Source organism: Panthera onca, chromosome B2 (genome assembly GCF_046562875.1).
Source record: "Panthera onca isolate mPanOnc1 chromosome B2, mPanOnc1 haplotype 2, whole genome shotgun sequence".
NCBI lineage: Eukaryota > Metazoa > Chordata > Mammalia > Carnivora > Felidae > Panthera > Panthera onca.
In genome coordinates this window covers 22,234,243-22,261,427 of record NC_138343.1, presented here as the reverse complement: position 1 = coordinate 22,261,427, position 27,185 = coordinate 22,234,243, and the positions used below count along the sequence as shown (strand labels likewise).

The 27,185-nt window shown below is 38.2% G+C and overlaps 1 protein-coding gene across 2 annotated transcripts in view; it reads right to left on the bottom strand.

Annotated features, from left to right (window-relative positions):
* Positions 1-27,185, bottom strand: part of F13A1 (coagulation factor XIII A chain) — a 164,478-nt gene that overhangs the window by 66,498 nt on the left and 70,795 nt on the right. For both annotated transcript variants that reach the window (XM_078446667.2, XM_078446668.2), the window contains exons 6-8: positions 26,450-26,557; positions 5,171-5,345; positions 1,783-1,921 (exon numbers count right to left, since the gene is read on the bottom strand). In XM_078446667.2, the coding sequence (XP_078302793.1) occupies positions 1,783-1,921; positions 5,171-5,345; positions 26,450-26,557 (422 nt within the window). The remainder of the gene's footprint in view (positions 1-1,782; positions 1,922-5,170; positions 5,346-26,449; positions 26,558-27,185) is intronic.

Sequence of the window (27,185 nt, the reverse complement as noted above, 5' to 3'; positions counted from 1 at the left end):
AGGAATCATTTCCAGCCACAGTTGGCTACGAGGGCATTAAGTGTGTGTGTGTGAGTGTGTGTGTGTGTGTGTGCGTGTGTGTATTTAAGGAAAAGGTGTGCAGTACAGAATTCCAAAAAATTCTCATTTTGCCATTTTCAACTGTGACAACAGGCTTTTGGGGCAGCTATTTTGGTCTGTTTTTGTCATTCCATATACATTCAGGGCTCCTATACTGTAATTCCAAGGGCTTAAATGATGCTTTAAATTGCTGTTCAATTTATAGAGGTGACGTTTTGTCTTGCCTGTCCTCTCTTGCTTACCATTGCTCAGATCATTCCTTTCAAATGAACTGCACTGTTTTTTATTCATAGTAGCACTCTGCTACTAGTTCGGCGATTTCCTCCTCGCAACATCCTCAAATGAGCGTTTACCAGCACTGGCAAGTTAACGCTGCTCCTACAACTGGGATTCATTCCTGTAACACGGGGGAGTTAAGGCACTTCTAACTTTTAATTTCTCTTAAAATGAGCTTGTAACTTCCTCCTATCCCCATTCGGATGCTTTTACAACTGACAGTGTTTTAGCTTTATTACTTATAAAGAACAACCATAGGAGACACATTTTTGGCTTGGAAATTCCAACTAGTTCAATGCCTGGCAGTTTTCCCCCATGCAGACCTCCATAAATATCTTTTACATTTGGATTTCTCCCCTCCTTTTAGAATATTGTTTTGGACTGAGTAGGTCCTGTGGACTAAGGAAATTTCTTTGGGATCTTAAACTCCCCATAGTCAGCTTGTGATGAAGTTGTTCAGGGCAGCGAAAGAACTATGTGGTTGGTATTAGTAACAATTTCAACTTTATTCCCATTTCTATTTCTTTTTTTAAAATAATCTTTAAACGTTTTTTAAATGTTTATTTTTGAGAGAGAGAGAGAGAGCGCAAGGAGGGGAGGGTCAGAGAGAAAGGGAGGCACAGAATCCAAAGCAGGCTCCAGGCTCTGAGCTGTCAGCACAGAGCCCAATGCAGGGCTTGAACTCATGAACCATGAGATCATGACCTGAGCCGAAGTCAGACGGTTGACCAACTGAGGCACCCAGGCACCCCAGACTCCCATTTCTATTTCTGATTGAAAGATGAAATCACAAATCAAGAAGAACCACGTCTTTACATTCCAAGAGCAATCCCATATTGCAAAGGCAAAAAAAAAATGTGGTTAAGGGTCAGGTGTATTTGCATTTTATTCTCGGCTTGTCAAGTATTTGACCTTGAGCAAATTACTTTAACCTTTCTGGGCCTCAGTTTCCTCATCTGTAAATGGTGATATAATAAGAACCCACATGATAAAGCTGTTCAAAGAATAAGATACGATCGCCTACACACAGATACTGGTACATAGTAAGTGCCTAATAATTGTTAGATATATTACTCTTAGAGTATTGAGAAAGAGAATGCTGGGTTCCCATATGTCTGCCATTCACCATAATATTCTTATACTAAAGTAGAGAGCAGCAACTGTGGGCTCTGGCCTAAAGGCATAGCTAAAACTATGGGCTTTTTCAGTGGTTGCTGTCATAATGCAATGATCGATCTTTATTACTAGAAACGCAAACTGCCTGTTCAGTAACATTTCTCATTCATTAGCTGAAAACAATCTCTGCCAATCAGACATTTCTGACTATGGTATTGAACAATCCTTAAAATAGAATGGGAAGAAACATTAGGCCTAGCCTGTCTTGTGGTAAATGTGTAATATCACTTTAATATGATATCAGCAAATGCCTTTGTAAATCAAACTCACCACACCGAATCCTTGGTGAGTTTGGAGTTCACGTTCCCATCTTCTTCCAGGAAGATGTCCATTTGCAAATTGGCATCATTATCATGGGCTGAGAAATAATTGGTAACAACTCTTGCTGGTATCCCAAGGCATCGCAAAACTGGAAGCAAGGACAGACCACAATGAAACCCATCACCAAAATTTAATAAATACATAGTGAACAATCCCTTCTCATAAGGGACTTCCTTCTTTGCACGTGTTATCCTCAAATGTTCCATACTGAAGAAGGGGGACTACTGTCAAACTTTGGGACTATGGAGAGAAATCTTGCTGTGTGATCATTCAGAATAAGTGGAATAAAAGGAATAAAATCCCAATAACAGGGTTACAATTGTTTAGTTGCTAATCATACAGTCATTAAAGTAATATTATTTTAGTTCATCTAATGGGACTATGTTGCTGAAAATAATCTAAAAAAAAACTCAGCTAATAGGAAGCTATGAAAGAGGGCCTCAGTAGTGTTAGCTCTCCTGTTTGGAATTTGCTCTTGTGACACTTGATAGAGGGCGACACTACAGATTCATTTTAATTGCTAGATAATAAATTACTTGGATGCATCTCTTGCCATATGTACCTATTGATTAAACTCAATCCAAATGCCCTCCCTGGCTCCCAGGATGCCAGACATCAGGGCTCATTGAAAATAATTCAGCTGACAATTTTAAGATTAATGACTTGGCTTGCCTTTTTTCCCCCTCAGAATAGTTTAGCATTTTTAACCAAAGACTATCCACCTCCTTCAATAGAACAACCTTGGAAGTCCAAACTTAAGTCTGGTAGCGTTCAAGTGTCCTCATTAATGGAGTTAATCTTAATACCCTAAACAAAAATGATGGCACTTACCACCCGCTTCCTGCTTCTGTCTTCCTCTATTGATTCACAGACCCTATTCAAGGCACAGTTTTACCAGTAATATGATTGGCACCCTAGTTCTATTTCAGGCTGACCACTAATTCCCAAAATGAGGCTTATTCCAGAGTCTGCCAAACTCATAATGTTAAGGACAGGTGTAGCCTGATACTGGGGCACCAGCAGCGCCTTCCTCCCAACTTCCCTCTTGGGGTTTATTCTTACTGTGACTTCTTCACATTGTGCTTCTGCCTTAACTTACCACCAAAGCCTGTTTTCAGGAATAAACCTGATGACTCTTTCATACAAAAAGCATAAATGTGGGAATGCAAGCTGGTGCAGCCATTCTGGAAAACAGTATGGAGTTTCCTCAAAAAACTAAAAATAGAACTACCCTATGACACAGCAAATGCACTACTAGGCATTTATCCATGGGATACAGGTGTGCTGTTTCGAAGGGACACATGCACCCCAATGTTTACAGCAGCACTATCAACAATAGCCAAAGTATGGAAAGAGCCCAAATGTCCATCGATGGATGAATGGATAAAGAAGATGTGGTATATATATACAATGGAGCATTACTTGGCAATCAAAAAGAATGAAATCTTGCCATTTGCAACTATGTGGATGGAACTGGAGGGTATTATGCTAAATGAAATTAGTCAGTCAGAGAAAGACAAAAATCATATGACTTCACTCATATGAGGACTTTAAGAGAAAAAAAAAACATAGGGGAAGGGAAACAAAAATAATATAAAAACAGGGATGGGGACAAAACAGAAGAGACTTGTAAATATGGAGAACAAACTGAGGGTTACTTGAGGGGTTGTGGGAGGGGGGATGGGCTAAATGGGTAAGGGGCACTAAAGAATCTACTCTTGAAATCATTGTTGCTTGTTGCACTATATGCTAATTTGGATGTAAATTTTAAAAAATAAAAAATAAAAAAATAATTATTTTTGAAGATGTGAATGTTTAGCATTGTTAAGCAATAAAGTAACAAATATACAAATTATAAATAAAAAAAGCGTAAATGGATGGAAGGTGTTCACTATTTTATCTGGTTCTAAGCTGGAAGGAATTACATTGGGATAGTGAAATTGTAGACAGCAGGAAGACACAAGGGAGAGAGGGTCCTTTCTGTGTTCCTGGAGGAATTTCCTATGAGAAGCTTCTCCCATAGGGTACCCTCCACATGGTCTGGGCTTGGGAACAGTGAGGGAGGGGGCTACCTCTAATTGTTATTCCATCATGAAGTTTAACTTCTGCTAGAACATCAGAGACCAGCACTTTTACAAAACTGATACACTGGCCTTTATTTCTTTATTTCTTCTAAATATATTACTTTAGCCCTTGGATATATGCAAATGACTAAGAAAATAGTCTTACCTAGTTGAATCCCATAGAAAACCAAAACACACAACACAAGACTCACAATTTCTTTCCACTTGGCTATCACTGACTAATCTTGGACTATTACAACTTTGAGCTAAAACTGTGAGGCTCCATGATCATTTATAAAAAATGGACTCATCCTGGCTTCCAGCCACCAGTCCCTCCTTGATTTTTCTGATTAAAAGAAAAAATGCTAACTAGGTAAAAAACATTTTTTATTAACGAGCAAGCAGAAAGGACACTCCAACTTGAGCTTAATGTTTTCTCCAAGGCTGTAGAAATGGCAAGTGAATGGAAATCATTACCAATGATGAAGACATACTGAGATAAATGCATTTTTAAAAATATTCACTGAATTAACAATAATGTTGTCCAGATCTAGACAAGCAAATGCCATTTCAAAAAATGATGCATGAGGCTAAGGAGAATAATTCTGTTCTCATATGTTTTCCCCTATAGATTAGATGTTGGGTGGATTAAAAACTAAAAGGGAAACTAGGGAGTAAAGATTGTTCATTAAGTTCTGATATCTAATTGCTCAGGGGCATTGAGATTTGCATGTAAAAATGGAGATGAGACCACCTGTCACAATCCCTACTACAGTTATGGTAAAAATTAAGTGCATATATTTATAAAACTTCTCAGTGATAAACAATAGGAGAGTAATAAGCATATTTATAACATTTTCAATAACAAATAAACAGTATATATCTTTTATTATTTATCACTTAAAATTTTGTTAATTTAGTCTTTTTAAAATGCGGGGGGTGGGTGGTTACTGAAAAGAAAATGGCATATCTTTTCCCTCACAAAATTTCTTTGCCCCTGGGCCTCTTCCTCCCATTTCTCTTGGTGTTGAGTGATGGATTATGTAGGAAATAGTCCATCATCCTTTCTATAAAGATTCTGCAGTCAAAGAGAAACTATGAGCATATTTGGCCCAGTACAATTTAATTATGCATTGACTACATCCCAGAATAGCCATCCATAAATTCTAGAGAGCTAACAGGGGTTGCTAGATCTCTTTGCCAGTTTATAGATAAAATGTCTTCAAGTAAAATTCCCTTTACATTAAAAAAATGTTACTCAATTGGATACTTACATGTGTTAAAGACACCAGCAAAAACCCAGCACTGACCATACCGGACTGGATTCTTAGTACTCTGGTATTCCAACAGAATGTCAACGCTTCCGGTCCAGGCTGATGGGGGGACACCATAGGCATAGATGTTGTCCCAGGATCCAACAAGGACACCTTCATCATCTTTGGCATTAACCTAAATGAGACCATGAGTGGTAAGAAGGAAGAAGGAACATTTAGAAGAGTTCTCTCTAGTCTCTGACATCAAGCAAGCTAAGGCATCCAGTGCCTTCCAAATGTCCTTCATGATAAAAACAATTCCACTACTGTTCCATTCAGTGTTGTGTCATCAGGGAAAGTGACACAATAACTGTGCAAGAGAAAACCAAATAGCCAAGGCTGCCTCTCAAATAACATATTATCGAAGTTAAGGTGGTATTGAATAGCAGCTAGGAAGAGTTGTAATGTCTTCACCACATGCTTAGGAAAAGATATGCCTAGGACACGGTCTGGTTGGAGTAGTGAGGAAGAGAGGAAGAGCACCCACAAAAGAAGACAGCTCAAATAGGGATCAAAGAGGGACCTTGACTTTGTGGAAGGAGAATTCGAAACTGACACATGACAAAAGACAGATAGGGAGAGTGGGGGCCTAAAGTCTGATGGTCTAGTGGCTTTTGACTTTTATGATAAATTGTAGACTCTAATGAACTGAAAAAGTAAGCAGATGTCATAGGAACCCTTAACAGTTAGTAAGACATTAAATTCTTATGAATACCTTACAATGTTTGTTTTAAACAAGTTGCAATAAAAAAAGTATTTCCTTTATGATTGCTTAAGATTTGGGTTTAGGGGCACCTGGGTGGCTCAGTCAGTTGTGCGTCTGACTTTGGCTCAGGTCATGATCTAATGGCTCGTGAGTTCAAGCCCCACGTCGGGCCTGGAGCTGCTTCCGATTCTATGTGTCCCTCTCTCTCTGCCCCTCCCCTGCTCTTACTCTGTCTGTCTTTTTCTCTCAAAAATAAATAAACATTAAAAAAATTTAAAAAAAAGATGATTAGGGTTTATAGTTATGTTAAAAGATATCTTCATTTACAGGAAGGGCCTGGGTATTATAGTGTAAGTATGGGGGAGACTTAAAAATGGCATTCTTGAATATTTGGGAAAATCTTACTGCACATTCAGACCACAGTTTTCTGGTAGCAGCAGACCTCGAGAGCAGGAAAAAAGACATTGTGTGTTTAGACATTAAAATGGTTAAAAAGTAACCCTTTCATGGCCTCAGTTTTTTGGAGGGCACTATTGAATCTTACCTCTCTTGGTGTTACTTTCATCATGTTTAATTATAGTTAGAAGATCGTCTAGGTAAGGAGCAGAGGGAGCTTTTCTAAAAACTGGTACCACTTCAACAATGGTTATATGGTGACATGACAAGGGGTTAGAGCCTTACTCTTCAAAATGTTGTCTGTGGACCAGCAGCAGTATCCCCCCTGGGATCTTGTTAGGAATGCAGGATCTCAGTCCCCACCATAAACCTACTGAGTCAGAGTCTGCATTTTAACAAAATCCCAGGGTGATTTCGTGCACATTAGCTTGAGATCATTAGGTTTAGTCTATGCCGAGAAGATATTAGCAAGCAATGTGAAACATATGATTGAAGCAGGTGTGTTTGGATTATGAAAACCATGGAAGATACATTAAAATATAGTGCCTTTATGTGTTCAATGCCTTGCCAGTTAACAGCTCAGCCTCAGCACTTGCTCAGAGCCCTCTCTTTAGGCTTGCTGAGTTTAGTTGTATAGAAGTCTATTCTCCTCACTAGGTCATAAGTTCATTAGGAATAGAGATTTTAAAAAAATCTATGTCTTTTTACTTTTAGCAAGAATTGGCAAAGAGTAGGTGGTCAATAGTGGTTGAATAACCACTTGTATATTCAACAAGCATATAGGTATTGTATATCTGAATAGGAATAAGACCTTCTCCCAGGAGAGAAATGAACAAGAAAACAATCAAGTGGAAGTAAAGTTTACTAATGTTAAGACAGAAAGATGTACAGGTAAGGTGGAGGCCCAAAGGAGGTAGTAGTCAGTTTCAACAGGTTGGAGGGTGGTGGTCGTTGTGGGTTGAATAGAGGAAATTACATGAAAGCTAGGTCTTGAGTGGCTGAGAGCCAGACAAGACCATCTACATAGTGGAAACAGTTTGAATAAATGCTTAGTGACATGAAACAATATGGCAGGTTCAGGCACTTGTTAGGAGCTCTGCATGGGTATCATGTAAATAAACAATAGCAGATGAAATAAATATAAAATATCAGAAGAAAACATGTAAAATGCGCAAACACCTTCTACTGTGAATGACAAACCTTCCACTAAAATACGAGATTTACTCTAGCGTTGAGTATTTGGCATTTCCCAAAGAGGGTCCTTCTGGAAAGTGTTCTCTAGATCACCATTCAATTTGATTTAGATAAACTATTTCTCCTCCTTGATTCTGTCTGGTCAGGTTAAAGTTGGTTGATTTGTTTAATGTAGAAAAAAAGTAATTCTTTCAAGATTTCTGAAGGACCTTGTTCAGCTAATTGCAAACTCATGCCTTTGATGTAAACTTTGACTTTATCATGTAACTCTGTGAAATGACTGGGGTGCAACTGGGTTTAGTCAACCATTTTGGCTCTATTTATGATCAACATTTCTCTTTGCAGTTGAATTGATTATTTAAAAATCTGTGTCTGTTATAATGAAGCCTGAAGAGTGCCTTGGTAGGCTATGATGTAGTTTGGTCTTTGTGGATAGGCAGTCTCAGGTTTAACTCACATTACCATTGCCTTATCCTTATCCTTGAGAAATAGAATAGGGCCTATGAATCTCAGAGGAAAAAAAGTTCCTAAATTATGGTTCTAATGACTGATTTTCAAACAGATAGCTATTAATTAGGAGGACTATTTATAGCATTTGGCTGAACCCAGTCAGCTAAGGGGAAGAGAAAAAAAAAAAAAAAAGCTCTCTCCTTTACAGACCTTATAATTGTGAATGCTGAGCTGTTTCCCTGTTGCTAGATAAATCACAACTCTCATTTATTAGCATTTGGTTGGATTAGCTACTGTTTTCTAATTAGAATATTGATTTCTGAGGAGCCCAGACACTGAAAGAGGTAAGTCTTTAGTGACACATGTAAAGAGTTAAAGTAATATCTCCCTCCATAGACAACAAGATACGTTTGGGGGGAAACTTCAAGGGCATGCTGGTCTTTCTTCATGCCACAGTTGACTGTTTTAATACCCTGTCATGAACTCAGAGTTTGACCAGTGTCAGAATGAAATGTCTTGGACTTGTATCATTGGTGGTCTAGGAGACATTATGAGCCAAGGATTTTGGACAGGGAGTGTTATTCAACTACTTTGAGTTTGCACTAAATTGTCCTCCTGTAATATCTATAATATGGGAAAAGTGAAAAACCAGCACCCCCCAAAGTCATTATCAGCAACCTGGTGGCATAACATAATTCAGCAAACTACAAAACCCGGTTCCAAGAAAAATTGAGGAATATATATTGGACTAGAGAAGCAGCATGACTCAGCACCTGACCCTCATCAGTTTCTCAGAAGCCCTACTGTCAAGTCCACAAAATCCTGAGACTTCTCAGTTGTATTTCAAAATCTGTAAAGAAACTAACCAAATTAAAATGCTGATCTTTTTCTTGTTCTGACCAGAACAGTAGAAACAACTGCTGTGGAGAAATGGGTGAGAAATGGTCTGCACCTCTAAAGAGGGAGACATTCTGGGACTACAGTGGGAAAATGACCTAGAGTCTGAAAGTTGCCCTGCCCTTCATGACCTACATCTCCAATTAGATGGGGTGGATTCTTGGATGAGAAATTTAACAGAACCTTAAAAGGAAGAGCAGAGCTCTAGTATTCTAACAGACTCTGCCATCTCTTCAGCTTCCCTTCCCTCCCCCTTCCAGCTTTTCTCAGCGTACTGGAGAGTAGATAGAATGAAATACATTTGCCTTAAACTGTAGTTCAGAGGAGAAATCCAACTAGTCTTAGATTGGGAAGTGTCAACATTTCACCTACAGTATATTAGAGTAAACAGGACACTTGGAGAAAGTTATGCAAGTATTTATACTCGTAAAGGGGGAGGGAGAGAAGGAAGAAGGGAGGAGAGAGAAAGGAAGAGAGAGAAAGGGAGGGAGAGAAAGGAAGAAAGGGATAGAGAGAGGGGATGAGAGACAGAGGGGGAGGGAGGGAGATAAAGAGAGGAGGAGAGAGGGAGGGAGACAGAGAAAGAGGGAGAGAGGGAGGGAGGGAGAAAAACAGAGGGAGATAGGGAAAGAGGGAAGGAGAGAGAGGGAGGGAGAAAGGGAGGGAGAAATATAGGGAGAGAGAGCAAGAGGGAGAGAAAGGAAGGGAGAGAGAAAGAGAAGGAGGGAGGGAGGCAGAGAAGGAGGAAGGAAAGGGGGGCAGAGAGGGAGGAAGAGGTACACAGAGAGAGATGGAGGGAGAGAGAGAGGGAGGGTGAGAGAGAGGGAGAGAGAATATGAAAAAAAATAATACATAGAAGAAAGTAGAAGTAGGAAACAAGGAATTTTCTCACAATCTCTTAGGAGATCATAGATCTAAATGAACAAATTGAAGATCAAATGACATCATCATGGAACTAAAAATAAAGTATAAACTATAAGGAACAGAGTAGATATTGTTAAAAAATAAAATTAATGATATAGAAAAAAGCTTGAGATAAAGGAAATACTATGAAAAATATAATAAGATTAAGTTATTTGGAGATGAGGTAATAGTTATTGAAAAAAGGATGATACAACATAAGAATAATTATTATCTTTAAAACAGAGAACCCAATAAATGAAGCATAATATGTATTTATGACATAAGAAAATTTTACCTAATTGAGGAAAAATTGAATTTATACTTTAAAAGGACAATCTGAGGAGTGCATGGGTGAATCAGTCATTTGAGAGTCTGACTTAGGCTCAGGTCATGATCTCATGGCCAGTGAGTTCAAGTCCCATGTCAGGGTCAGTACTGACAGCCCAGAGCCTGGAGTCTGCTTTGGATTCTGTGCCCCCCTCTCTCTCTGCCTCTCCCCTGTTCATGCTCTGTCTCTGTCTTTCAAAAATAAATAAACATTAAAAAATTTAAAAATAAATAAATAAAAGGACAATCTGTGCTCTGAGGTGACTTGATGTAGAATTCTCACTGCTTAGGAACTTTAATTAATTAAGCTATTTGAACTCAAGAATAAAGAAATAATTGTTCAGTCATATAGACAGAAAATGCAAACTAGCAACAAGGGAGGAAATTAGGCTGTCTTTAGACTTCTCCACAACACCATTCACTGGCAAAACACAGTCAATCAATATTTACACAGTCCTGAGAGAAAGAAAGGTTGACCCAAGAATGTTATGCACAGCTAAGAGTTTCTGTAAGTATAAAGGCAGCCAGCACTCATTTTCAAACATGAAGAATCTCAGGGAATACACCATCCATTATAACCAAACTACTTGAAAAATGATATCAAGATAATTAAAGGCTGAATCAAACAAAGAACCCAGGAACAGAGACACTGTGGTAAGAGATCTAGTGATGAGAAAAACTCATGTATGTTTAAAAACCTTTGGGAATTATGGTATCAGAATGAATATGAATTTTAAAATTTGATAATATAATGATAACAATATTAAAAAGATTAGACATGAGGGAGGAAAGAGGAGAGGGAGAATGGAAGTATTGATGTTTTAATGTGTTGGTCTCTCTTAGATAATTAACATCATCTAAAATTAAAACATAATCTAAAAATATATAATTATTCTTTTAATAGTTTTAATAGTTTTTAAATAATCTTAGAGGGATCTGTTAAAAACAGTATTTCTTGTAGTGAAGAAACATTTATTTGAAGTTTAACAATGTCTTCTGTTGCAATTCAGAGTTTTCTTTCTGTGAAAGCAAAACTTAATGATTAAATAAGACTTAAAATTAAATAGAATTTGAGTACACTTAAATGTAATGCTTTTTTAAATAAAATAGCACAACACTATTTGGCATAAAGGGAAGCAAACAGATTAATGGAACACAATATAGAACACAGAAATAGACTCCAGCAATATAGTTAACTAATTTTTGACAAAGTTGCAAAGATAATTTCATGATCAAAGTATAATCTTTACAACAAATGGTGCTGGAACAATTGGATATTCATATGCAAAAATGAACTTTGATGCATACTTTGTCCCATATAAAAAATTATCTCAAAGTGGATCATATACCTAAATATAAAGCCTAAAACTATAAACTTCCAGAAGAAAACAGGAAAAATAATTTATACCCTTTGGTTAAGCAAAGATCTCTTTGATATAATACAAAAAAGAAGAAAGAAAGAAAGAAAGAAAGAAAGAAAGAAAGAAAGAAGAAAGAAAGAAGAAAGAAAGAGAGAAAAGAAAAATGATTCATAAGGGTATACTTACAAATTAATTGGAATTCATCAAATTATGAACTTTTGCTCATTGAAAGATATCATTAAGAGAATGAAAAGGTATGTCCAGAGTGAGGGAAAATATTTGCAAATCACATATGTGGTAAAGGACTTGTATTCTGAATATGTAAAGAACACTATAAACTCAATAATAAGAAAAAGAACAAAATTTAAAACCATGGGGAAAATATTTGAACAGATACCACATCAAAGAAGATACATGGATGGCAAACAAACACAACCAAAGATGCTCAACATCATTAGTCAGAGGGAAATGCAAATTAAACCCACAATGAGATAACATTATACACCTATTAGAAAGTCTAAAATTGAAACTGAACCACTTTCTTACACCATACACAAAAATAAATTCAAAATGGATGAAAGACCTAAATGTGAGACAGGAAACCATCAAAATCCTAGAGGAGAACACATGCAGCAACCTCTTTGACCTTGGCTGCAGCAACTTCTTACTAGACACATCACTGAAGGCAAGGGAAACAAAAGCAAACATGAACAATTGGGAGTTCATCAAGATAAAAAGCTTCTTCACAACAAAGGAAACAATCAACAAAACTAAAAGGCAGCCTATAGAATGAGAGAAGATATTGGCAAATAACATATCTGATAAAGGGTTAGTATCCAAAATCTATAAAGAACTTATCAAACTCAACACCGAAAAAACAATGCAGTTAAGAAATGGGCAGAAGACATGAATAGACACTTTTCCAAAGAACACCTCCAGATGACTAACAGGCACATGAAAAGATGCTCAACATCAGTCATCATCAAGGAAATACAAATAAAAACCATGATAAGATACCACCTCACACCTGTCAGAAAGGCTAAAATTAACAACACAATAAACAACAGGTGTTGGTGAGGATGGGAGAAAGGGGAACCCTTTTGCACTGCTGGTGGGAATGCAAACTGGTGCAGCCATTCTGGAGAATAGTATGGAGGTTCCTCAAAAAACTAGAAATAGAACTACCCTATGATCCAACAATTGCACTATTAGGTATTTACCCAAAGGATACAAAAATAGAGATTCAAAGGGGAACATGCACCCTGATTTCTATGGTAGCATTATCAACAGTAGCCAAACTCTGGAGAGAGTCCAAATGTTCATCAACTGATGAATGGAAGAAGAAGAAGATGTGGTATACACACACAATGGAATATTACTTAGCCATAAAAATGAGTGAAATCTTACCATTTGACATGATGTGGATGGAGCTAGAATGTATTATGATAAGTGAAGTAAGTCAATCAGAGAAAGACAAATATCATATGATTTCACTCAAATATGGAATTTAAGAAACAAAACAGATGAGCACATGGGAAAGGGTTCAACAAAGAGAGGGAAATAAAGTACAAGAGACTCTTTTATCCCTTTATTTTTATTTTTTATTTTTTATTTTTTTAAATATGAAATTTATTGTCAAATTGGTTTCTATACAATACCCAGTGCTCATCCCAAAAGGTGCCTTCCTCAATACCCATCACCCACCCTCCCCTCCCTCCTACCCCCATCAACCCTCAGTTTGTTCTCAGTTTTTAAGAGTCTCTTATGCTTTGACTCCTTCCCTCTCTAACCTCCTTTTTTCCCCTCCCCCATGGACTTCTGTTAAGTTTCTCAGGATCCACATAAGAGTGAAAACATATGGCATCTGTCTTTCTCTGTATTACTTATTTCACTTAGCATAACACTCTTCAGTTCCATCCATGTTGCTACAAAAGGCCAGATTTCATTCTTTCTCATTGCCATGTAGTATTCCATTGTGTATATAACCCACAATTTCTTTAGCCATTCATCAGTTGATGGACATTTAGACTCTTTCCATAATTTGGCTATTGTTGAAAGTGCTACTATAAACATTGGGGTACAAGTGCCCCTATGCATCAGCACTCCTGTATCCCTTGGGTAAATTCCTAGCAGTGATACTGCTGGGCCATAGGGTAGATCTATTTTAATTTTTTGAGGAACCTCCATACTGTTCCAGAGTGGCTGCACCAGTTTGCATTCCCACCAACAGTGCAAGAGGGTTCCCGTTTCTCCACATCCTCTCCAGCATCTATAGTCTCCTGATTGGTTCATTTTAGCCACTCTGACTGGCATGAGGTGATATCTGAGACTCTTGACAATAGAGAACAACTGAGAATTGATGGAGGGTGGTGGGTGGGAGATGCACTAGACGGATGATAGGTATTAAGGAGGGCACTTGTTGTCATAAGCACTGGGTGTGTATGTAAGTGATGAGTCACTGAATTCTACTTCTGAGACCAATATTGCACTATATGTTAGCTAACTAAAATTAAAATAAATAAAAAAAGGCTGATGATATCAAGTGTTGGGGAAGATGTGAATGCCCGGGACTCTCATACCCTGTTGGTGGTGATGTAAAATGGTACAACCACTTTGGCAGTTTCTTAAAAATTAAACATACACCTATCATATGACCTGACATCCCTCTCCTAGGTATTTAAGAAAAATAAAAGCTTATGTCTATACAAAGACTTTTGCATAACAATCCTAGCTTTATTTGTAAGAGGAAAAAACTGGAAACAGCCCAAATGTCCATCAACAAGAAAGTAGATAAACAAACTGTGGTTCTTCTATAGAATGGAGCACTACTCGGCATTATAAAGGAATACAAACAATAGCATGAATGAATCTCAAAATGAGATAAAGAAGCCTGAGCTAGACAAAAAAAAAGAGTGATAACTGCATGATTCCACTCATGTAAAATTCTAGAAAATATAAATCAATGTGTAATGACAGAAAGCACAACAGTGATTGCTTGGGGAGGAATGACCAAGCAGAGAATCATCAAAATGAGAAATTAGAAAGTAAATGTCTGAGGAGCAATAGATATTCTCATTATTTTCATTTTAGAGATGATTTCATGGGTGCGTCAAAATTATCAAAATGCATTCCTTAAATATGTGCATTTTATTGTAAGTTAACTATATCTTAACAAGGCTATAAAAAGTAAGTGTACTACTTTTTAAACTACCATCTACAGTATAGTGCCATTTATTGTTTTATATTGTTTTTAATGTTTATTTATTTTTGAGAGACAGACAGAGTGTGAGCAGGGGAGGGACAGAGAGAGAGGGAGACGCAGAATCCAAAGCAGGCTCCAGGCTCTGAGATGTTGATGGAGGGCGGTGAGTGGGAGATGGGCTAGATGGGTGATGGGTATTAAGGAAGGCATTTTCTGTACTTGGGTATATATATATATAAATATATATGTGTGTGTGTGTGTGTGTGTGTGTGTGTGTATCTGAATCCCAGGCTTAGGCCCATGGGGTGTGGTTACACTGGGTTTGTTCATATATGGCAAAGGGCAAAGACAGTGCTCTTTGAGGCCAACATTTCAGGAGTTGAGCCATCGGGGACTGGAGACTGTGGGAAATCCAGTCAGGAAATAGTGCTTTTTGGGTGAGAGGCCCTTTGAATGGTGTGGCTGCAGCAGGACTGGCCTATGCTTTGTTCTGAAGTGAGATTGCCAGTAGATCAGCTACTGTGATGTTAGGGCCTGGTGCTGGCATTGCACAGTAGACCTCCACTCCAGGGTCAGAATAAGTCCTGGGTTCCTGTACAATTCAAAAGGCAGGGAGGGACTTAAAGCATAACCAATACTGGACTTCTCTGTAATTTTGGTCTTGGAGAATTGGACAGATTTTTAACTGATATTGAACAATAAAGAGAAGTGACATTTCTTGATTCTCCAATTTCCAAAAACTATACTTTTACATTTTGTATAATTACAGTTTTTTTTTCTGCTTCTTTTTAATTATATAAAGGTATTTTTCCTACCCTGTGTGCACACTGTATATGGCTATGCTGAAATGACTTTTGTTTGTTATAAACCTATTATATTTTGTTAAATTTCATTGTTAAAAGTTATGTTCTCATAAAGGCTAGGATTTCTGTAAATCTTGTAGAATACAGTTTTATACCTAATCCTGTCTATGACGGTTTCTGGAAGACCTCTGGGTATAAAATCTGGGTTACATGAACTAGCTTCAAAGATAGAGAGTTAAATTTGGGCAGGAAAATAATTATTCCTTGAGTAAAATTCTTTCCAGATTTTTGTGAACCACAGCCCCCAGCTACAATCTGGTGGTGATCAATCTTAGCTGTAGGTGGAAGTGGTATAGTGGATGTCAAATAGTACCCATGACATTCTAGGGATTTGCAAAAGTAGCTCAGCGGTCACTGTGTTGGGGGGAGTGGAGAAGGAGATGATTGAGTGGTAGTGGTGGTGGCTTCAGGCACCATCTCTCTGCAATGACAACAGCTCTGCCTTTCTCTCTTTCTCTCTCTATTTCTCTTTCTTTCTTTCTTTCTTTCTTTCTTTCTTCTTTCTTTTTCTCCTTCCTTCCTTCCTTCCTTCCTTCCTTCCTTCCTTCCTTCCTGTACTTGGGTTCAAGTGATATTTGCTTAAAAAATCATTCCAAAAAGTAAACTTTGAAAATTCATTCATCTTGTAATGTAGAGATCTGTTACTTGTATTTGTCCTGTTGTTTGTCAAGTCATGTGGTGAGTGTAAAAAGGGAGATGAGCAAATACATGAAAGAAACAGGGTAGTGAGAACTCTCTTTCTTCCCTTGCCTGGATTTTCATCTCTGATCCTTTTGGGGCTTTCATAACATCTCTAACAGCTGGGATTTTGAGTGAGAAAGCCGTCAATTATCTCCTTGGCTTTTCATAGTGGTGGGCTTAATAAGCTTTTTTTTTGACTCAGTACTATTAGAAATGTCATACTCTTTTCTTGGAATGCCCTTCCATTCTCAAACCCTTTCTTTACATAGCGCATGTCTACTAATTCTTTGCAACTCAGTTGGTTTCATTCTGGAAATCTTTACCTATAACTTTAAACTTTTGTTTCTTAAAACATATTATTGAGAAAATTTAATGGAAAACCATATTCTGGGAAAAATATCTTCTACACACATCTGACAAGGACATGTATTCAGAATATATAGAGAACTACAGCTCAATAATAAAAAGACAACCAATCCAATGAAGAAGTGGGCAAAGACTTGAAAAGATACTACACTGAAAAAGATATATGAATGGCTAATAAATGCATGGAAAAATGCTCAATCATTAGTTATCAGAGAAATAAAAATTAAAATCCCAATGAAATACCACTATGCACCCACTAGAATGGTTAAAAATTAAGAAAGCTGAAACACCAAGAAAAGGTGGAGCTGTGGAAAAACTGGAACTCTCCTGTATTGCTGCCAGGCATGTAAATGGACCAATCACTTTGGAGAACTGGCAGATTATTATAAAGTTAAACTTATACAGACCCTATGACATAGGCATGCCACCTATAACTACTTGCCCCAGAGATATGAAAGATTAAGTACAAGACTTGTACAAGAATGTTCATAGCAGCTTTATTCATAATGGCCCCAAATTGGAAATATCTCAAATGGCCATCAACAGGTGAATGGACAGACAAATTATGACCCAGAATACAATGAAATGCCACTTAGCAATAAGAAAGGATACATTAAAGACACGTGCAAAAACCAATTGAATACAATAAGCCAGTCCCCGAAAGTATATACTGTATAAATCCATTTATGTGAAGTTTAAGAACAGGCAAATCTAACCTATTGCAAAAAAACAGAATGGCCATTGCCTATGAGGGTGTGGATTGACTAGAAGAAAGCACAAGGGAAATTTCTGGGATGAAGATAATGTCTATATTTTGGTGTTAGAGATTACCTCAATCCAAACTCACTGAAATTTGCATTTAGTATCAATGCATTTCACTGTACGTAAATTTTACTTCAAGAAAGAAAAAAAATAAATCAACCCTACCCTATATTGTGAAGCATATAATCACTCTTATGCAAATGGCCTTTGGTATATTTACTCAACACAAGCTCTGACAGGGGTGGGTAATTAGTTTCATTTTTCATGAAATCTTTTACAACTAGAGATTATTAACCTTGTCTCCCTTAGTAACTGAGGATTCTTCTTTGGCCAAAACATATTTTACTAATTGATAATCATGAGAGAAATAACCAAATGTGGGCAAAGAGAGAGATTGGGATTTTAAACTCTTCAAGTGTCTGCTTTTTACATTGTTATCCCACTGCTGTATGGTGTAGAGCTGGTATAGATAAGCCTCCAAAAACATCTGAATGAAGGGAATAGATGAACCAGAAAGGCAAAAAATCAGAGTAGAAACAGGAAAGGAGAAAGCTGTCATGGAGGAGAGAGGAGAAGGAAAGGGTTAGAAAAGAACTCAAAGTGCATAATAGTGTGTGGTGTATCCTAAAGGCTTGCCTGCATTTTATCTGTCCATCCTGGCGGTGGTTGTCCCAGGAGACCAGAGCAGCCCCGACTGCACAAGTTGGTGGGAGCTCTGAAAAGCATCCCTGTGTTTCAGAAATTGCCTATGTGATTACAAAATAGATGCAGCATTGAAACCTCATTCCAGGAAGCAATTCAGGGACAGCAGACATTTAGATGGACTATGATTATCACATTCGAGAGATGGTTTGTAATAAATGTCTGTTTTTCTCCAAAAATATGGGGAGAACGGGCATAAGAAATGTAACCTTAATAATTGAGAAATCAAGCTGTTTGCCCACAAATGGAAACTTCATTACATTGCTGACTTATAAGAGAAAAAAATGATGTTGGTTTACTGTCCTCTCCCCACCACCCCTTCACCTAAAAGGGAAGGATTGAATCAGACAGGGCTTGTAAAAGGTATTATATTTGTATCCAAGGAGCTCATGTGATATGGAAAGCAGACAGATGGAAAGGACAAACCTAGGGAAATATAACATTGTGTATGGAAAGCTGGGGTCAGGCAACCTGAGATCCATTTGCAGTACTACCAGTCATCTTGGGCAAGTCATTTAACTTCCTGATACCTCATTTCTTCATCTGCATGTTGCTTGTTCATAGAATGAATACAATTTCTTAAAAGTGGCTATGAAAACAATTCTGTTGGGTAAATTCCACTTTCCTACTGGTTTCCAATGTATTTGTTAACTGTCAAAATTCTTCAAAAAGCGAAAATGAAAATCCCTAGTGAATAAGGTGACATTAAGGTAGCATGTTTGGCTTAAAATCATTGTTGGATTGCCTCCCTCATTCCTGAAGTATAGAAATGCCTCCTATGCTTAGGGAACCCTCAACTCCAAATTTAAGGGTTTAAAACAATCTTTTTAGAATTGGTATTTTAGTATTTTATGCTTTTGGACTACAATCACATTTTTCATTAATTCTAACCTATAGATTCTGGAAAGTTGCCATCACTGGGGGCCCTTACTGACTGAGGTGCATCACCATTAGAAAAGTTATAAAGAGGCACAGAAGGCTCTTAACTTTTCCTGCTATCCCAAAGTGAAGAATGTTATTTCTGACATTCCTGGGCCTGAATCATAGAGAAAGAATTAAAATACAAAATCCAAATTGATTTTCAACCTAAAAACTCTGGGTGGGGACTCAAATCCATCATGAAGCCTACCTCTGGCAATGGTCAACAGCCTGGAAATTTTAACTCCTAGGCATCTGTAGAGTTAGTAATGCAGGTGTGTGTGTGTGTGTCATTGCCACTCTTCCAAAACATCAAAAGGAAGTGATATCTTTACTTTTGCAAAGATGGCAGCAAATAACATTCAGTGTGCTCTCACTGATTACCTCTACTGCCATTAGAAGTTCTGATTTGCAATTATATAAATCTTTGACACCGAAATGGGGGAAACTAATTATTACTACATAATCATGCTTTTTTGATAGATGAATTTTTTTCAAGAATAAGATCCACCTAGGGAAATGTGAAAAAGCTCCACAGTGGTGGCAAGATGGGGACAATAGCCATTGAGTACATGGGTCCTCAGTTCACTCCAATAAAGAGGGTTTTAGTTGCTTATAAGCCAAAGACTCAGCTAGATGGTGTTTTTTAAATTTGTATTTTATTTATTTTTATTTGTTATTTATTAAAAAAAATATTTAAGCTTATTTATTTATTTTGAAAGAGAGAGAGCAAGCACGAGTGGGGTAGGGGCAGACACAGAGGGAGAGAGAATTCCAAGCAGGTTCTGTGCTGACAGCACACAGGGCTTGAACTCATGAATCGTGAGATCATGACCTGAGCCAAGATTAAGAATCAGGCCCTTAACCAACAGAGCCACCCAGGTGTCCCTATATCTTATTTAAAAAAAATAAGTAAGTAAAACTGTTAGGGAACTGTGCTGTGGTTGGTCTGAATGATTAGGGGAATAGACCTCATGTTTTCATCTATGACTTTATAGTTTAGCTGGGATGACTGAGGGGTGGAATTTCTAACCTAAGTGAATTTTTTAAATGTACTGAGTAATCATGCTAGTTTGTTGCTTGAAGAGGTTTGCTCAACATGAAGTTTCCAGTAAGATGCCAAAGTTAACAACTAGAGAAAAATTAAAATGTGGTTTTGTAGTAAGCCTCCTGTGGAACTCCTTGGAAAAATATGAGAGGAGTAGTGATGTCACTACTGTTTTTTACATACATGGAAAGAAAAAAAAAACTTTCTAAATACCAGGACAAAGAGGAGTGGACGCAAAATGGGTAAGGTAAAAAATAACTCTATTTTCAGTTTATCCGTGAGATCATGTATACTGAGGTATCAGAAGCCCTGAAGTCCGTCTCGTCCACAAGGCCTGCAGTCATTCATCTTGTACTGGGCCCTATGAAACTCTAGGACCTCCCTCCAGTTGTGGTCAGTTTGATTTACTAACTGGAGTTCAAGGTATTTTTTTTATAACACAAAGGAGTATACCAAACATCGATTGGTTAAAAAAAGTTCAGTGTTGAGTTAGTTCCCAAAAGGCACCGTCAGAACAGGGTATTAATGGGGATTAATGATGGCACTGTGGTTCGATATCAGCAAAAGACCAGGGCTAAAAATAAATGTGCATACCTCAAGGGAAGCAGGAAAGTCCAGGCTGGCATCATATAAAGACTGGAATTTTAAAATATATAACTATATTGAATTTTTTTCCTCTCCTTCCTTCTAAAATTTCCCAAAAATGTCACAATTTTATTATCATCATCATCATTATTATCATCATCATCATAATCATCATCATTGAATTAAGCCCCTAAAAGAGTAAATTAGCTCCAACTACATTTTCCTGCACTGCTTTTGGCAACTGGCTCTTTGAGCATAATTTCCACCATGGAGAAGGGTTTCCATGAATAATAGCATGGTTTACTATTGCTATGGGCCCTTGTCAGCCATGCTTTTACTTCTTTATCCAATATCCCAACACTTGTCAGGCCAGTGGTTAGTCCTGGGAAAACTCCAAGCAAAGCTCAAGAGATTTGGTTTCCCATACAACCCCATGCTTATTTCATCAGAGAATATGCCATGCTGTGTTGAAATTTTCTATTCATCAGTCTGTCTTTTCTACTAAACCATAAGCTCTTGGAAGGCAGAAATTATGTTTTGCCTACAGATGTATCCCACTATCTTTTTTTAAAATTTTTTTAATGTTTATTTTTGAGACAGAGAGAGACAGAGCATGGACAGGGGAGGGGCAGAGAGAGAGGGAGACACAGAATCTGAAACAGGCTCCAGGCTCTGAGCTGTCAGCACGAGCCCGACGCGGGGCTTGAACTCACGGACTGTGAGATCATGACCTGAGCCGAAGTCGGACGCTTAACCGATCAAGCCACCCAGGCGCCCCTGTATCCCACTATCTAGACTGGTAGATTCTCAACAAATACTTGTTGAATGCATGAGTTAATATTGGGTGGTTTACCACCATCGGTGTCATTATAGCAGTCACTACCACCAATACCACCATCAAGCCATATTTAGTACCTCACCCTCTTTTGGAACTCTTTCCTTAGGGATCCGATGCCTCTAGCTAGTCAGAATTCTTTTATATCCATCTTCTTTCGCTTATCCCCTATTTCAAAGTACACTTATTCTGGATGCCATTCCTTTGTGTGTGTGTGTGTTTGTTTTCTTTAGGAGACAGCTATGTAATTTGATGTAGTAATTGTGTTATTCGTACTAATGTGTGGGTAGTGACCTTCCTAGGAAATATGATCTGACAGCAAAAATACTATCTAGTTCCAACTCAGCCCCTCATTTGCTATGTGACATTGAGTGACATCATTTCCAAGGGCTTCTTCACCTAGAAGATCCCTGAGGGTCTTGCAGATTTCATGAATCGGTTTTGTGTGCATTTCAACATAGACTTTCTGTTGATAAAGTCTCAACCTAAAGGAGAAAACCTGCCATGGAGGTGAGATTTCAGGGGTTTCTCAGTGAATAAGCAAGTTGCATCCGCAACAGTGGCCACTGAAGCAGCAGTGTGTCTCCCTGGAGAACCTCTCTGCCCATAGTTGCTGCCAGATCCAATCAGTCAGAGGACAGGTAGCCACCCAGCAGTAATGCTAGGCTATATTGTCAGTGCCTTTCCTCTTTCCCAGAACCGTGTTGTTTTTGTCACAGATGGCATAGCACAACTGTTTTGATAGTCTGACAGCGGCTCAGAGTCCATGTCTGGTTTCTTCCCAGTAATTCAAGGCCAGTAATGGAATGCTTTATTAATGTCCTGTGAGCAAAATAAATTTTCAGGTGGTACAAAGCATCCTTCTACAATTTTCCCTGGCCCAGAACTTGGCAATTGTCCTGATGGGGACTGTCACATCAGATATAATGTAGAAAGAAAACAGCAATCAAACAATGTAATTTAAAGGAGAAAGTGTAACATTGGGCAACATTCTTCTTTTTTTCTAATTTCCTCTATTTAAATTTTTGTCTCTCAAATTGTTCTGCAGTGTCGCTTTGGTAAAATGTACCCCTCAGTGTTTAGAAGAGCCTGAATAAAAGTTATCTTATGTAAGGTTATAACATCTCAGACCCAATCCCCCAACAACGAGATTACAGGATTTTTAGACTTTCTTTCTCTAGGGAAAATCCAGCAGCTCAAGGCTGTCCAGATTGTCATAAACTTTTCCAGTTTTCACATCAAAGTGAAGTAACAGCAACTCCAAATAAGAAGAAAATAAGATACTGAATTTATAAGGAAAAAAAAATAGAAGAAAGAAAAGCATTGGTTTGAAGAATAAAAGGATATCCATGTTACCACTGGGAATAACTAACGTGGTTTGAGCAGAGACACAAAATTTTATTTTAAGGATGAAGTGAGACCTGCAGAGGTTGAGTGATTTATTCTGGGTCACACAGTAAGTTAGTGGTAGAGTCAGAGCTGAAGGTCTGATCTGACAAGGGCCAGGGCCCTTCCCACACAATGCTGCCTCCACTTTTGCTTCAGTAGAGGAATGAAAACCAGCAAGTTTTGAATGAGCTAAGAAGACAGATCGTCTATGCGGGTGAGAAGAGAGGGTTATGTGTCCATTGCATGGACTGGGAAACTGAACCACAAAGGAGGTTAGTGCTGTGGCCTCTTTGGGGGTGATTTTTGACCCCCAGGGGACATTTGGAAATATCTGAAGACAATCCTGGTTATCACAACTGGAGGGTAGAAGGTGCTACTGTCATCTCTAGGGTAGAAGTCAGCGATGCTGCTAGAATCCTCTTGTGCACAGACCAGCCCCCATGACAAAGAACATGCCAAGATCATTGACACTGGACAATAAAGGATTTTTATCTGGGGATTGCGCACTTAACACCCAGATTTATATTATCATAGTTATCATTAGAAAGTTTGCACAACCTGAGTTATTGTCTGTACTCACTTAGCATGGTGCACTCACCAACTCCTTGCAAATTCCCTGCCAATCTTCAGTGCTAGACTTTGCCATGACAAAGTAGGCAAATTTGTCTTTGAGGCCCCAATTATCTTCTCTTGCCTCTTGTATCCTACCTGGCCCTCTCCAGGTGTCCAGCCAGGACCAGGCTGTTCATCTCCACTCCTTCCTGGTAGCAGTTGATCTCAGGAAATCATTGTTGTTGCCCCTCCCAGAGAATTTGCATGTCATGATGTATGCCTGTCTTAGTATTGTATCCACTGTAAGGGATTTCCAGCCTCAGTGACCAGGCTGGGGAGATGCTTAGGAAGAATTCCTAAAACAGCCCCCCAGCAGTTTCTGTTTTCCAACAGACTGGGCCAGCCCCTGAGAAAATGGGCACAGACTCCTTTGCCTGGGAATCAACATTCTGGCTGGACTCGTGCAACTGCAGAACATTTTCTTTTTGGGCTTTCTAAGTACACCTTGGAGCATGTGGGTGTCTCAGTTGGTTAAGTGGCTGACTCCTGATTTTGGCTCGGGTCATGATCTCACAGTCCTGAGATGGAGTCCTGTATGGGGCTCCATGCTGGGCATGAAGCCTGCTTATGCTTCTCTCTCTCCCTCTGCCCCTCCCCTACTCATGCGCATGTACACGTAGGGTCTCTCAAAAAATAAATAAATGCATCTTCTCCTATTTTAAGGCAAATTTTTGAGAAATTTGGGGGGGGGTCTTTGTTTTGCTTTTCTTTCAGTCTCTGTTTAACTTCACTCAGCAATTTCAGGATAGATATCCAGAATTTGTGAACAGGAGAGGAACTGTCTGAATGACCAGAGAACAGTTGACTTTTTTTTTTTTGAAGGATCATGTTTTTTATTGATTTTTCAGAGGCTCAATATTTCAGTTTCTAAAATCATTTTAACAGAATAGATTTTAGAAAGATTTGCAGAACTCTTCTAAGGATTAAAAGAGAAAACAGTTATGAAAGGGTTTTGAAAGCTATCAAACATATATTCTGTATATGTAAACAATGGTGGGGGTGGAAACAGAAATATGGTCCAAAATGGCCCACAGTGGGGCCTTTGCCCCCTAACATCCAAGAAAGACATCCCCCTCTACAAATAAAGGCAACCCAAACCAAACTATCCCTCCCTGCCCACCCATAGATTCTGTTTAGTTCTAAATCTTATCATTGGGTTATAGGCTTTCAAAATTAGAACTCCATAGGCTTTTTGTGATTAATAACATTCAGAGCAATTTGCGTTAGGATTGTGTGCTTAAAACAAGACTACACTGCTTCCATTGGCCAGGTGCGTCTACCTTCATGTTTGCTTCCCTCTCGCATTGCTTGTGTTAGACAGTGGTTTCTAGATTAGTAAAAATACACACAACGTATGAGTAAGCTTAGGCTGGTGAACATGCCATTTCAGAATGCTTAAGAAGGTATTAGTTCATATTCAACCATGAGAGCTGTTGCCTCCTTCTCCCTGCAAACCTGCCATGGTAACTTCAAAGGAAAAGAAAAATGGGAATCTTGTCTAGGAAGCAGGAAAAACAGTGATCAACTACAGGTCTTATGTATGTTGTTATAAATAGTTATAAAGAAATTCCTAAATTCTTTAGAATTCATCATCTTTTCATTGTGTCGTACGTAAACTAACAACAGAAAACAAAACTGCCTTTAGATACTGGCTGTTACCTTCTTTTTATGTCCATGATCTTCTAAATTTACATGTAGCTTAAGTACTAATAAAAAAAAACAACCTTTGGGGGTTACTAGGTGGCTCAGTTAGTTGGGCATCTGACTCTTGACTTTGGCTCAGCTCATGTTCACAGGGTTGTGGGATTGAGCCCCAAGTTGGGCTTAGCACTGAGTGTGGAGTCTGCTTGAGATTCTTTCTCTCGCTCCCTCTCTCTGCCCCTCCCCCTCACTCTCTCTGTTTCTCTCTCTAGAAAAAAAAAGCAGCTTCTTAAAAGCTAACCAGAAATTAAATTTCATATCACTTTCATTCTAATATGTTTACATGAACAATATTGATTTTATTTAACTCAAACCAAACTCAAAGACAAAATTTTTCCAAAGAGAGAATTTTGGTTTTTTTAGAAAACTTAAGGAAATTGATAATAAAGGATTTTGAGGGGGAAGGGCTCAGTCTTTGAGTAAAGGAAATAGCACCTAGCTGAATGTTTCTCAGGAATATTCCACGCATGAACCAGATTTGGTATGCTTTAATGCATCAAGGGCAGGATGTATGTACTGTCTTTATCAGGACAGTCTAGGACTGCACAGAACCTGAGCAACACATTTAATCTGCCTTCCACGCCTGACCCCCAACCTTCCCATTCATGGTGATTCTATCTCTTCTCCAGGAAGCTGTTCCATTGCAGGATCTCTATATTCTTGAAGATGCTTCAGGATCTCCTACAGAGAGCAGCATGGGAGGTAGAAAGTGTCTAGATTTGGAGTTAGCAGACCTGGGTTCCAGCTGAGGCTTTAATCGCTGACAAACTGTTATCATCCTGTTTTCTAACTTGTAAAATGGTATGCGTAATGCCCACCCTACTTATCTCATGCAGTTAATGTGAAGAATTAACTATAAACTGTAAGCTAAACTACCTTTTATAAACTATAAAGCCCTATGGTGAGGTATCATTATAACAGAAGCTAGGATTTAGAGTCATTTATTTCTTTACTCTCACTATGGGTGTGAAAATGGAGAAAAGCAGTGTCTTGCACATTTTTTTTTTAACTTTTTGGTGCTTCTTGATGTTTGTTTGTTTGATTAATAGATAATAGTCACCGACATTTTGTCACAGTCACTCCTCAGTCCCTAAGCAAGAGATTCTTAAGAATAAGTGGTCTATAGTATCATTTCATCTATCACCATTCGTCTGAAGCCAAAGAAACATACAGTACTGAGATAAGATTTTGTTCTATAGCACTGAACAAATTCAGGGAATTTAAGACTCTAAGAAATAAAAGTTAAAGTGTCAGTCATCATTTCAATAGCTCTTAATGAACTGACATCTATGCTGAGGCTAATGACATGTGTAGTCAATATTAGTAATCAGTACTTGCTTACCATTGCAGATCCAACACGGCTGACCTTGATGGGATTCCCTCTACCAGAAAGGTCCATTTCTGCTCTATCCATCACATACAGGCAAGCATCAAGGATGCCATCCTCAAACTATTTGGGAAAAATTAAAAAATAAAATGAAAAAAAAAGAAAAAGAGAAACTTCTTAATATCCACTTTGCAAAGCTGATATTTTATGCCAAAAAAAAAAAAAATTAAAAGAAAGCACAACAAAATGTTCAGGAATGTGTATTTCCTATATAGTCATTATCCATAATCCTTAGTATGAAATACTAAAGTAGAAGGAAGAAGACATCCTCTTTTGTTTTTCAGTAAAATGGATAAAAACATACAAGCAAGCTAGGAACATAAAACAGGACTACTAAAGAGCTGGTATACTCAAGGACCATGAACCAACTTGAAGCTCTTCAGAAAACTGTACAAGTTAATTTAGAAGATTTCTCCAGCATGTGGGCTCCAGCTACCAAGGCAAAGGAATGAATGATTTACGAAAGTAAGGCCAAAGCCTCGAGACCTCAAAAGTAACATGAATCCTTGTGCTTTTTGAAAACAAATGGCTCTCAGGTACATCACAGGGAGGTACTTTGGGCCTGTATACCTTGCACTGGAAGTAGTAGGAGACCTCGTGTCACAAATGTCTGCCCAAGGTCTCCCTTCTTTTAAAACAAAGTGGACTCTAGGGTCAAAGGGCAGGCAAGAAGGCCTGGAGAAAGTTTATA